This window comes from Trichoderma breve, chromosome 1 (genome assembly GCF_028502605.1).
Source record: "Trichoderma breve strain T069 chromosome 1, whole genome shotgun sequence".
Taxonomy (NCBI): Eukaryota; Fungi; Ascomycota; class Sordariomycetes; order Hypocreales; family Hypocreaceae; genus Trichoderma; species Trichoderma breve.
This window is the reverse complement of record NC_079232.1, coordinates 2,652,079-2,665,062: the sequence shown is the minus strand read 5'-3', so window position 1 is coordinate 2,665,062 and position 12,984 is coordinate 2,652,079. Positions and strand designations below refer to the sequence as shown.

General features: G+C 46.8%; 2 protein-coding genes across 2 annotated transcripts; one reads left to right on the top strand and one right to left on the bottom strand.

Annotated features, from left to right (window-relative positions):
- Positions 1-7,769: 7,769 nt before the first annotated feature.
- T069G_00829 (calcineurin-like phosphoesterase domain-containing protein) lies at positions 7,770-10,103 on the top strand (the record flags this gene model as incomplete). The annotated part of the gene is made up of 2 exons (XM_056168039.1): positions 7,770-7,971; positions 8,218-10,103. The coding sequence occupies 2 exons, from the start codon at positions 7,770-7,772 to the stop codon at positions 10,101-10,103; spliced, it is 2,088 nt and encodes a 695-aa protein (XP_056033355.1).
- Positions 10,104-10,808: 705 nt separating this feature from the next.
- On the bottom strand, positions 10,809-11,234 carry T069G_00828 (uncharacterized protein; the record flags this gene model as incomplete). The annotated part of the gene is made up of 1 exon (XM_056168038.1): positions 10,809-11,234. The coding sequence occupies one exon, from the start codon at positions 11,232-11,234 to the stop codon at positions 10,809-10,811; it is 426 nt and encodes a 141-aa protein (XP_056033354.1).
- Positions 11,235-12,984: the final 1,750 nt, after the last annotated feature.

Genomic DNA, 12,984 nt, shown 5'->3' with positions numbered 1-12,984 from the left:
GATTCGCGATAATGGCTGGGAACATAGAATTGGTGGAATCACTTCTTGTAGAAGGAATGGAAGATCCAAGCTTCATTGAGTCACTCAAAGAGATCTACCCTTACCACCTCGCAGTTAGCTACTTGGATGGTGGTAATACGTGCTGTTCTTTGCTCACCACACTTCTCGAGTGTATTGAAGACGTATATCCGGTCGCTAAAAATTACGAGGACATCATGGGACATACAGTCCTTGATAGCTTGATAGTTTCCATTATACGTTCACATACGCGTGTTAGTCCAAGAGAAGTCAGCTCCGGCTTTATTGACACAGATGCGTATCCTGGAGAAGAAAGAGATGCATGTGGTCGATGGGATGCAGATTCTCCAGCAATTCGCCGGCTCTTTCAACGTGGCAAATACCGCGTTCCATTTAACTGGAAACACCCCTTCTGTCACAGCTCCGTTCAGGCTGTTTGTCACAACATGATGAGGATTTTCTCTCCTGGAGATTATATACCCCATATCAACCGCTTTAGCGGATTGTTCATTCGACGCTGCGTCTCTTGTGGTACCAAACTATCACTTGCAACCCTTCACTTGATAGTGGTATTGACATACCATTTAGCAAATTCACGCATCCAAGGAGAGACGCTATTTGGAGTTATAGCGATGCTAGTCTGTCTATTAAGGCTAGGAGCAAACGTTTCACTACAGGCGGAGGTATCATTCGATGAGATATTGGGGCTTACACCCGCAACTGGGTGTCATCATGCAAAAATAGACGCTGATAGTTTTATGCAAACAGTCCCAGCCGCAACTGTAGATGGCTGGAATCCTGAATGCCAGATTGGATGGCATTGCATGCGTGGAATCTTGCAGCTAGCCAAATCTGGCAAAATACATCGCCCAAGCACCATAGCCAGTGCACAGTCTGGCTCTGATGATCCATTCGACTCTATGGTTATTGATGGCGATGATATTTCGACGGTACATGGACCTACGGCCTCGTGTCAGCTGGTGCTCACCTATCACCAGTATTCTTCTTTTCCCTGTGGAAATCCGCAACTTGGTCTCATCTGGGCTGCTATTCAAGCTGAGATGCTTACTTATCGAAAGATTGAAGATTTGGATTCTTGGATCTCCGATAACTTTTCCATGTGTGCGCTGAAAAAGTGGCTGCGAGGAGAATCAGTGGAGCTCGAGATGCCTTTTGTACAAAGAGACATGTTACAAACGCATACTATCTGTGGATGGTTTGAAGAAGCTTCCTTCCCTGTCCACACTGCGGACGATGTCACAAAGCAGCATATCATGAACATGGATATAAACCGGAATCTGTACAGTCGGGCATCGTTTCATATTTAAGGGCAGCTGCGTTAAGTGACAGCGCCTAGAGGACATGTAGTTAGACTGACGTCTCATTTGTATTGATTTATTTCCTCCTCTTGAATGAATAGAAATGTGATGTTTATTCTCAGAAGGGTTCATACAACCAGAACAATACCAGGACTTGAACGGGCTAAGGTACGATTCAGAAGATTCCCAATGCTAGGCGAAGTATTCTTCTCAGGGATTAGAGTATATGTACTTCTAATTATCGCCAGTAATCACGAAGGCTCGGGAAGTCTCTACTATGGGCCATTTATGCCTGTTGTTACAATGAGCAAATGGTGACAAAAAATACTGGATATATTCCTTGCCACTCTGCCAGAGCTCCTCATCCCATTACAAGCAAATTATACTCAGAAGCCTCACAGTCTGTCTAGTGGCCTGGTTCTTAGAACTTGGCTGCCGGTATCACCGGACTCACTAGCAGTTTCGATAGAGACCGACCTGTCAAGTGCACCATTGGAACTGAATACTACTAGGGATTTTCTGCCGCAAACGTACATATGTAGTAAACAGAGAGTCTGCCGTCAGGCAACTATAGACAGAGGGGTTGCAAATATTTCTATCAGTTGGCATAGGTCTCAGTCGATCAATTGAGATACATCGAGATACACCGAAAATTGGAAAATTCAAGAAAAAGGAGACACAGGAGGCCAGACGGGCTAGCGTAATCTGTGAGAGTGATTCACCTAGTATTTTGTGTTCCTCATATAAAGATATCAGACCATAGGACCTGTTTTGACAAATGGTCAAAAAGGGAAGAATGATTTCGTACGATTTATGGTAGAAAAAGTAAAAAAAATAATTCGGATAACGCATCTGGGGCATTTGCTCCCGGCAGGGCTTGAACCTGCGACCTTCGCATTACCAAGGCTAGATTGTGACGTCTAGTATTAGTACGAAGCTCTAACCAACTGAGCTACGGAAGCGCATCCGAATTATGATGGAGCTGTATCTTATCTTAATTGATAAAGCTAAACTAAAATTGTGTGACTTACAATATCCACTTCAGCTCATCTGGCATGACAAACCAAGAAAGGAGAAGAGAACCCCCTTTCTTTTCTGTAACTTTTCAGAAATAAATAAAGTCAATATTGGATAGCGGGAGAGCGGCTTACGCCCTGACCATTTGCCTCCTGAAAAAGAAGAAGGTTGGGGGTACATCACCAGCTGTGATGAGATCCCCGGGACCTACTGAAAGATGCGAGGGGTAGATCACACATCTGATTGCCTTCAGATATAATACTGTGTTTCTATTTCCAAGTCCAGTCTGGGTTGTGAAATGCGTCCATAGGCCGGTGCGGCTGAGCCGACCCTTGATGTGATCCTCTCTCCTGCACTGCATATACATGAATGATTCAGAATTATAATGCAAAGCGGTTATGCAAGATCCGGGGGAAAAAAAAAAAGAAGTTGAAAATGTGCGTGTCTCTTGTTTTATTCCAAATTTGAAAGAGTCATAGACGTCTTGCTCCAGTGAAGATTGTGCAGAAGCAATCAAATTTGCTCGAATATTAAGAAGCTATAAGATTAATTAGAGCAATGAGCTTCATCTTCTAGATGGAAATTCACAGTTCAAACTTCTTGGCGCTCATCAGCTGGACAAGAGAGACCCCGCTCTTCGCGAAAGACATTGTGGAAAATCTCTAATTTGATGGTGCCTCAATGATCCATTGCAACCATTTTACTCGGTCGTTTTGCTTTATACTCAAGACTCATACCTTCATTATCCTTAATGTATGATCGCCTTTGATACGAAGACTGTATACTAGATGTACTAGAACTGGAAGTCAAGTATTGCCATTTTCATGTATAGTCTCGACATTAGAAACACTTACAAAGCTGTCTAGCGGACTAGCGATTACTCAACATAGCACTGAAGCATCAAGGGTGCAGGCCACAAACGTGACAAATGCAATCGGTTAGCATATAGTGATTGAGAACATATTTTCCCTGAGCATAGTGCGCTCAAGCCATTGAATATTGATACCAGATTAGCGAATGCCAAGCAGATCTACAAGGCATATACTGAAAGAAGAGTAATCACCATCGCCCATAACCACAACAAGAGAGCGATAACCCCATCTCCAAGAGACCAATCAGACGAGATGACAAATATTCAGTAATCAGGAAAGTTTTGTGTCATGGTGGGCTTTGCTGAGTTGGATATAGATTATGCTGTTGTACCGACTGATTTCAAAGCATTGCAGTGACTGTGGAGACATTGAAGAATAACTCTACATATCAGACGCATAGGTCAGAGACTATTTTCTCAATTGATGGCATATATTCAAGTAGCAGGGGTCTACTCAGCCGAGTGCTTATTGTTGCCGCGATGTACTTCATACATTTCTTTCTTGTGGCAACACTCAACGTTGACAATGGATTCCCAAGACGTTCCTAAAATATTTGTGATTGGCGGCACGGGTGCCCAAGGGATGCCCATTGTCAGAAGTCTTGTCAGTGATAGGAAATATCAGGTCAGAGTTCTGACACGTAACGTATCATCTCGACGTGCTCAGGAACTGTACGGACTCGGAAATGTGGAATTATTCGAAGGAACTCTAGCCAACGAGACAACCCTTCATAAAGGTCTCCGCGGTTGTTATGGGGCATTTGTCAATATTGATGGGTTCAACACTGGAGAGAAGGCAGAAATGTTCTGGGCAATTCGTATTTATGAAATTGCTCTTGAAGAAGGTCTCAAGTTCTTTGTATATGGGAACCATGACTATGCGCTTAAGGCAGGGGCCTATAACTCGAAGTATCGGTGCGGACATTTAGACGGGAAAGGAAGAATTGGGGAGTGGATTCTGTGGCAAAACACGACAAACATGGACAGAATGGATGCAAGTCTGTTCACAGGAGGGCCATATATTGATATGAGTATCAGCGGTGCAACGATGATGTCGCCAACCATCGAAGACGGTATCGTCACCTGGCGCATTCCAGTTGGCGACGTTGCCGTGCCTTTCGTTGCCCTACAAGACTGTGGCTATTACGTCCGTTGGATGTTTGACAATCCTAGACAGGCTAGTGGGATGGATCTTCGGACTGCGATTGCACATATTAGCTTTCACGAGATGGCTAAAGCTTTTGAACGCGTTACTGGCCGCCCTGCACAGTATATCGAAATGTCAATGGATGACTACTGGGCGTTATATCGGGACATTGCTGATTTACCGGCCGCCTACAATGCTGATCCCAATGATGCTAGTACAATGTCCACCAAGGATAACTTCACTGGCTTCTGGAACTTTTGCAAGGATGATCTCATGAAGAGAGAGTATGCTATTCTGGACGAAATCCATCCAAATAGGATCAAGACTGCCGAAGAATGGTTCCGTATAGAAGAGGCCAACGGTAAAGCTTCTGGGAAGGGAAGTCTGTGGGATAGAGTCCAGCCTGAAAATCTTACTGAAATTCTGAAACGAGGTGAAGATGGAGGTCAAGGGGCTTTGTAACGGTCTCCTGACAGAATTGATAACGGTACACCGCCACCAAATAGCACTCGAATCTGTCATTTTACATCGGTGGCGGCTTCGCTGCAAACATGCTCCCAACTTTTGCGATAGGTCCAGTTACAGCTAGTTAATATTAACCACCTGACTCAATCATTCGTTTCGAAGTGCTTTGTTGAAGATTGTTCAAGGAGATTATGAATCCAAACAAACCTCTAGGGTAAACACAGAAAAACAGCAGCGACTCATCCACTCGCGGAACTCAATCTCAAACCAATTGACTGGCCACATCAACTCTTGCAGCGAGCGTTCACACGGTGCATCATCCAATACATCGTTTTACGGTGTCGGATAGTAGGCAAAGGGCATAATCACACAGTGCATCTCCCTAGAGACAACCTCAAAGCTAGCACTAGCAAAATAAATCATGTAGCCACGAAAAACCATGGGGAGCCATCACAGAGAAAAAATCTATGACCCCCCTCAAACGTGCGGCAAATATTCGTCTAGCAACTTAAATCCTCCAACTGCGACGTATCTACGGATATGATGAGAAGGCCTCACACCTGTATCAGGTGCTCATGTTGAGGGTGTTGCGTGATGTGAGAAAGGGAAAAAGAGAAAAAAGGAAGAGAAAAAAATTGAAGAGAAGTGGAGGGCTTGGAGTTCCTTTTTGGGACTAGCGCATGTCGTGATATGCCAAATGCCAAGTTTGCTTGTACCCGTACAGCATTAGTTTTGTAGCAGGGCTTACAGAGTACAGAACACGCTGATCGGACACTCCGTAGGACAAAGATTGGGCGCTGGAGGCTTAGCAGCCTGAAAGTTAGTGAGTGTAGCATCGTCATATTGTCTCGGTGTGCATTTATGCTGTTTTAACGGTGAGTGGACAAATGATAACACTGTGCAACAGCCGGGAAAGAGACATTTTAGCTTCTTTGCCGGCTGGGTTGCAGTGAAGGGAGCAGCTGAAGGATGACAGAGTGGCAAAGCACTTGAATTGGAGAGGTTGAGTGAGATGCAAGTTGGTTTGCTATTGGCCGAGTGTATGTGGTTGGGGTAGCATGAGATGTGCATCCAGAGCCTGCAGGGCATGCGGTTCGCTATATATCGGGCCAAGACGGTGGCCATTGGGTGGTGAGACACATGAACGTCATTCCCTTTCCCTTTCGTTGTTGGCTAGATGGATTAACAGCAGAGGGGTTGATGCAGCAGCAGTTGGCAGTTCGCATTATAGTACATGTAGTGTTGTATGTAGTTGGAGGTCGTATATATCCAGGTTGGACAGACGAACAAGTCGTCGATTTTGACAGCGCTCTAGCCGCAGATATATTCCTGGAAAATGACATCACCTGTGCAACGACAATCTAGACCCTTAGATGCGCCTACATACTCGTACATGCATGTGTCGATGGACCTATATTTGCATTCGAGTCTACTGCAACCTTGAATACTCCCAGGGATTTGGAGCAAACGATACAGGTCGTTTGGCGCACGCGACCAGAAATCAACTGCGGGCGTCATCCGCCTACTCCAAAAAAAACTGCTCAGGTGAGCGCAGGTGCGCAGCCACGATCTTCAACGGTAAGACTGGCCTGGTTCCAAAAGAGAAAGAGATCGAACGACATGGTCACAACAGGTGGAGAGAGCGGGATGGCAATAAATGGAGAATATAGAGAATAGAGCAATAGAGAAGAAGGAGAAGACCAAGAAAAAAAGGCGTCCAGTTTTCCCCCCTCACATGCGAAGACACAGTCGCGTGCTCACGCTCTGGCAGCTTGTTCGCTACGGCTGTGACACCCAGGCCTTTCGTCGATGGCGTCTCATCACCGCACGTGGAGCCGTGCCGGACTCGAGATTGGCTCTGGCGACGACAACGAAAAAAGAAGGGGCCGGCAGCTCGGAACTCTGGGCGGGAGCTAGGCGGAGACGGCGAGAGTGTAAAAGGGAGCCAGACAACCAGATATTGCTAGCATGTCTAGCATCGGGGTGGGGGAGAGACGCGCGAGAGTCAGACAAACGGCTCAGCAGCCCCCCCATGGCAGAGCCGATGGCGATGAGGTTTGGAGATTCGGTCGCTTGGTTGGCCGTGAGCGCTGCACCGTTAGGGTGGCTGTGGAGCCGGATGCAGAGCATCTCGGACATAATTTGTGGTGGGAGGATCACCAGGACCCTGGGCTGGGCCATAGAGGTTCTCGCCGGGGCTGAGAATACGGGGAAGAGCGATTTAAGTCGGGAGCTGGATGGAGATGGGATCATGGCTGGCTGACGGCCTTGCTTCTTTGTTCCAGGTTGCTATATTAATACTGGGAGGGCCCGGAGCTGGGTGCATCATCCCATTGTCGAGAATGACTCGTTCTAGCCTCGTTTCTTCCGTCGAGGCTCTCCATATTATTTCCTTTTAGCTGAGAGACATCCAAGCTTTTCCAAACTCTACCCTTTCTTCTTAACTTGAGCACGAGCATTTACCAAGGACTCATCTCGTCACGTTACTTCCTATTTGACTCCAACTACTGCCCATCCATTCCTCAGTTGACACAGACTGTCTTGTCTCAGCAGGCAGACGCAGCCAACAGTTTGGATCATCCCCAGCTGATTGGCACCGATGACCTCATAGCCTCAGCGCCCGCCACACCACCGCAAGTTTTACTTCCGCTGTCAAAAGAATTTCAACCCCTGGACCCCTAAAAAAACTTCATTCGGTGTCGAGTCTAGCAAAGCCTCGTTGGAGCGATGCGTCTTTGAGTTTGGCAATTCCTACGACTCTTTTTTTGCGTCTTTGGTTCTTTGCTTTTTTTTCTTGTTTGTTTCTTCTTTGTTCTTCCTCATCGGGCGGATTCTTGCTTGCATTCAGCCCACCTATTATACACACAGACGGCATCTCCGAACCTAAAGAGAAAAAATAACGAAACAAAATCACCACACACAACATCCCACGATGCCTCGCCAACGCGGCGGCGGCCTCAATCGACGGCCATACCAGCTGATGCTGCTCGCCTTTGCATCTCTGACCTCCAAAACCCTCGCCCTGCCCTCCGCAACTCGCCTCGACCAGCAAGTTCTGCGCCCGATCGAGTCCGAATCCGATGCGCTACCACTGCAGCAGCGGAAACTCAGCGGCCGGTTCCTGCATATCTCAGGTGCGTTGCATTGCGCTGCGTGAAGTTAAAAAAAAAAATTGTCTGCCTGCGATTGGCACACCAGATGCTTTTTTGCTTCTACTGGTGCTTCCGCCTTATCTCTCGCTATCTTTGCAATCTCCAATTTACAATCTGCATGCGACGCTGCACCACCAATCGACTCTTGTCTCTTTTATTAGCTGATGCTACATTGCATCGATCTGGCATGATTGGCAGATCCTGGGCTGACCGTGATAATTGGTGCAGATTTCCACCCTGACGAACTCTATCGCGTGCACACTTCCACCGAAGAAGGCATCGCATGCCACCGAGGAAAAGGATTGGCTGGATCATATGGAGCCGAAAAGACGGATTGCGACACTCCATTTTCGCTTATAAACGCTACCTTTACCTGGATCGAGGAGAATATCAAGGATGATATCGATTTTGTTATCTGGACGGGCGATTCGGCCAGGCACGATAGCGACGAGCAGAATCCTCGACACGAGCCTGAGATCCTGAGAACCAACCGCATCATCGCCGACAAGTTTGTTGAGACATTCTCATCTCCCGAACACGGGCTCGAGATCCCCATCGTGCCTACATTCGGCAACAATGACTTCCTCCCCCACAACATCATGTTGCCAGGGCCCAACAAGTGGTTCGCAACCTACAGTGACATTTGGCGCCGCTTCATCCCCGAAGAGCAGCGCCATTCCTTTGCGTTTGGCGGCTGGTTCTACATCGAAGTCATTCCCAACCAGCTTGCCGTCTTCAGCTTGAACACAATGTACTTTTTCGATCGCAATGCTGGTGTGGATGGCTGCGCCCACCCTTCCGAACCCGGCTACAAGCACATGGACTGGCTGCGCGTGCAGCTGCAGATCCTGAGGGAACGAGGAGTCAAGGCCATTCTCATGGGCCATGTGCCACCTGCTCGGACGGAGAGCAAGCAAAATTGGGACGAAACTTGCTGGCAAAAATACACGCTGTGGCTCAAGCAGTACCGCGACGTTGTAGTTGGCTCTCTCTATGGACATATGAACATTGACCATTTCCTTCTCCAAGATGAAAAGGAACTGACTCCGGAGCTTGGTCTTGACCAAGTCCGTACACGTGGCTCCCCAGACGAGTCAATATCCATCTCTTCCAAAGAAGATTATCTCCAGGAATTGCGGGACATATGGACGGATTTGCCCAAAGTTGTTACCCGTGACTTTGATAATGAAACCAATGAGGAAGACGATGAAGAGACGGAGCTGGGCAAGAAAAAGAAGAAGAAGGGGAAGAAGAACAAGAAGAAGAAGAAGAAGCTGGGTAAAATTGGTGGCAAGTACGCTGAGCGATACCAGCTCTCCCTCATCACCCCAAGCGTTGTGCCAAACTATTTCCCCACACTTCGCATTTTTGAGTACAACATTACTGGAATCGAAGACGTGCCCGTGTGGCGAGATGCATACGATCAGGCAAACCCGCCTACGGCGTTGGAACTCCCGGAGGATACCATCGACTACGAGAATCCAGAAGAAGTCTTAGTCGAGATTCTGAAGAAGAAGCACAAGAAGGACAAGAAGAAGGACAAGTCGCGCAGGCCACCCAAAGATCACGAGCTGGCCATTCCTCTAGACCCGCCCAAGGGTTCGACTCCTGGCCCTGCCTACTACCCTCAACTCCTCACCTTGACCGGGTATACGCAATACTTTGCCAATCTCACTCACATCAACGATGACATCCCTGATGTTGGCGTCGACATCACCAAGTGGCGCAAAGGCCAACACGATCACAAGGAGCCCAAACATGCAAAGCCAAATCCCCGAGAGTTTCAGTATGAAGTGGAGTATAACACATTTGACGACAAACATTACAAACTGCCCGACTTGACAGTCAAAAGCTACCTGAAACTAGCCTACAGAATGGGCCAGAGAGAAGGCGGAAGCAAAGGCAAAACGCTAGACGCATACGAAGAAGATGAAGATGTGGAGTCAGGAGCAGACGAATACGCAGACAATGAGCCCGAACCATCACTCAAGAAGGGAAAGGGAGACAAGAAGAACAACAAGAAGAGCAAGAAGGAAAAGAACAAGACCTGGCTGCACTTTTTGAGCCATGCCTTTGTTCGCACGGTACCCAAGGAGGAGTTGGAAAAGATGTGATTGCTTTTCACCTTTCTTTACTCTGCTCATCTCTTCTTTATACCCTTTCTCTCTATCTTGTCAACGATTGACCATGTTGGGACTGCTAGATTGCACGGCCTTGGCGTTTGGGATTCATATGTTGTAACCATCACGTCAGTGCCGAGGTGGTATACCGCATTTATTTATTTATTTTTGGTGGAACAGACCGCATTATGGTCTAGGAGGAGGCATTGAAGCGAATTTTCTTCATGCATATCACGGCATTGTTATTCCCCTGGTATTGTACCAATGTATTTTTACGTTAGATCGTATGGATATATACTTATACCCCTATTTGAGTTAGTAGTATCTCATGGAACGAACTGTGTTCATATTTCCCAAGTATTAATGAAAGAGTTGTATATACACATGTGCAGCGTACATGTAGTTTGCATGTCTTAGACATACAGTGATGTCATCTCACCATAAACCCCGTTTGTCTCCCTTTACCCCTTTCCACTAGGTCTCGTAGAAGTAGAGCCTTCAAAAAGTGTTTGTCTTGAGGATTGTCCGTTGTACTCCAGCAAATGATGAATTATATTAGTATTGATTTGGGTATTTAGCGATAGGCATGACATTCACGTCATGAGATAATGGGTCGAAAGATAAATTCGACTATTAATCGTAAGACTTCATCGGAAGAAATCACGAAACAAGATAGTGTCTTTATGATCATTAATACAATCATCGCGGACCGAAATGCACAAAAAGAGCAGCCCAGACATACCATGATTCCAGCGGCCCCGGCTTGAGAGATGGAAAAGGTGGCAAAGGGGACGGCCCTTGAGACGATGTCGTTGAGGTGGGCGACAAAGGCGAGGGCGACGCGACGGGCGACCTGAGTGACGAGACGTCGGTGACTTCGCTTGCACTGTCGTCGTCGAGGCCGGTCTCTTTGAAGACAGATTTTCGGCCGCGCTGCAGTTTGTTGCTGTCGCTGCGGAAGAGCATGGCGTAGAGGCCCTCGCCTTCGCGGAGGCGGTCTTGGGTTCGTTGGGAGTTGAAGGCGGGACGGGTTGGGTTGTTGATGTCGATGCCTGAGGAGGTGGAGGTGGAGGATGGGACGGAGAGCATGTTGGATGAGGTGGCGGTGGTGCTAGCGGTATTCATCGTGTTGAGTGAAAGATGATTCTCAAATGCATATAGTAAGTGTGATTGATGAGTTGATGTGTAGAGATTGTTTATGGGAGGGTTGTATACGTGTTATGCAGTATATATAGCCATGTAAATGGACGGCTTGTTGACTGAACAACAAGAGTGTTACAAGAAACAAGAATTGAGCAATATGCACCGTTTAAAAAGAAGCGAGATTTCTGAAACATGCAAAATGTATTTACATGCAAGGGAGGCCAAAAAAAAAAGACCTTTTATCTTTTTATCTTTCTTTTTTTTCAGGTTTAATTTACCCTGAGAACTAAAAGATTCCCACCAAGGGAGGGCCCGGCCTCGATCGAATCTGGGTCCTGTTTCTGTTCCTCCATCATCCTCCCCACACATTTGCCTGGGCTGAGGTCAACGGCCAAGCCCAAGCATGTGGCTGATCGCTTTAGGGAGCTGGCATATGTGTGGCGTCACGTATGAGGTGTTGTCTTGGCATGTGGGAGGAAGCAATTAGCCGTCGCTAGTAACAGGCACCGATTTGACTGGGCGAGAGACAGAAAATGGTGACTTCACCGGGCAGGGGTGCTTGTCTGGGGCTACGATCACGATCACGATCACGGCTGAGAGGGGGGTGCAATTTCGCTGTGCTAGTTCAGGACATGGGCTTCAGATTTGCCGCGTTTGGGTGCGGAGAAAGGGTTGTTTGAGATGGAAATATGCATATGACGGGCTCGCATCCGAGGTTACACAGATATGCCGTGTTGCACATGGAGATTCGGTCGCATCACCGTCCGTGTTTCACGTATTAGAAACGGAGAAAAAAAAATATTAACTGAATGAATGCGGATAAGAACTAAACAGATTCAGGAAATGGTATTGCGAATCCTTCTGCATTCAATTGTGATCGACGCCTTATTACGCAAAAGGAGGAAGAAAAAAAGACGGGGTCGCGCATTATTGAATCGAGGATCTTAGAATGAAAGAGCTGAGACATTATGGGGACGAGGGTTGTGACGTCACGCCTTGAGAAGATGGTACGACCAGGAATTTTTTCTGCATTCTGCATGAGACTTATCCTTATCCGAAGGGGAATATTATGCGGGAAAAAAAATTGAATGGATGGATGGGAAGAGGATAAAGTGCATTTTTTGGTGTTTATGCGACATGCAGCATGCCGTTTTGGGGAGTGACACATTGATGACATCGGACGAGCGTCAGATGGGAAGCGGGATTGATCGTTCCCGAATGGATTGATATAAATTGCTTACAGGGGATTGACGGATAGCCAATCGATTGGAATTTTCTCTTTTTTCTTTTTTGGCTGATGTTGCTTATCTGAGGGGTTGAATGACGGTTTGGCATTAATACTTGTAGGTGACAATCCAGCGGGCGGCTGCATTGCTCCATATAAGAGCCCTGGCGTTGAAAACTGGTGTGCAACCATATGCCGTTTCCTAGAACACACCATACCGGCAACACTTTAGACAGCTATTCGGACATTTTTGAGTCGCCAAACACCATCTCTTTACTTTGAATGATATCATTTTTTCAACATTGCGCATTTGAATATTTTAGCCGCCGCCAAAAGACATCCAATGGCATTTAATACCAATAGTTACGGCTCTGGATGACCCGCCAATCAAATTCTGGAATATCCTTCTTTTCAATCGCCCACATCCAAAAGTCATAAGAAGCAATGCTAACAACAAATACCGACAAACAATAGCTACCCTATATTTTCATACACCTTTGTTATCAA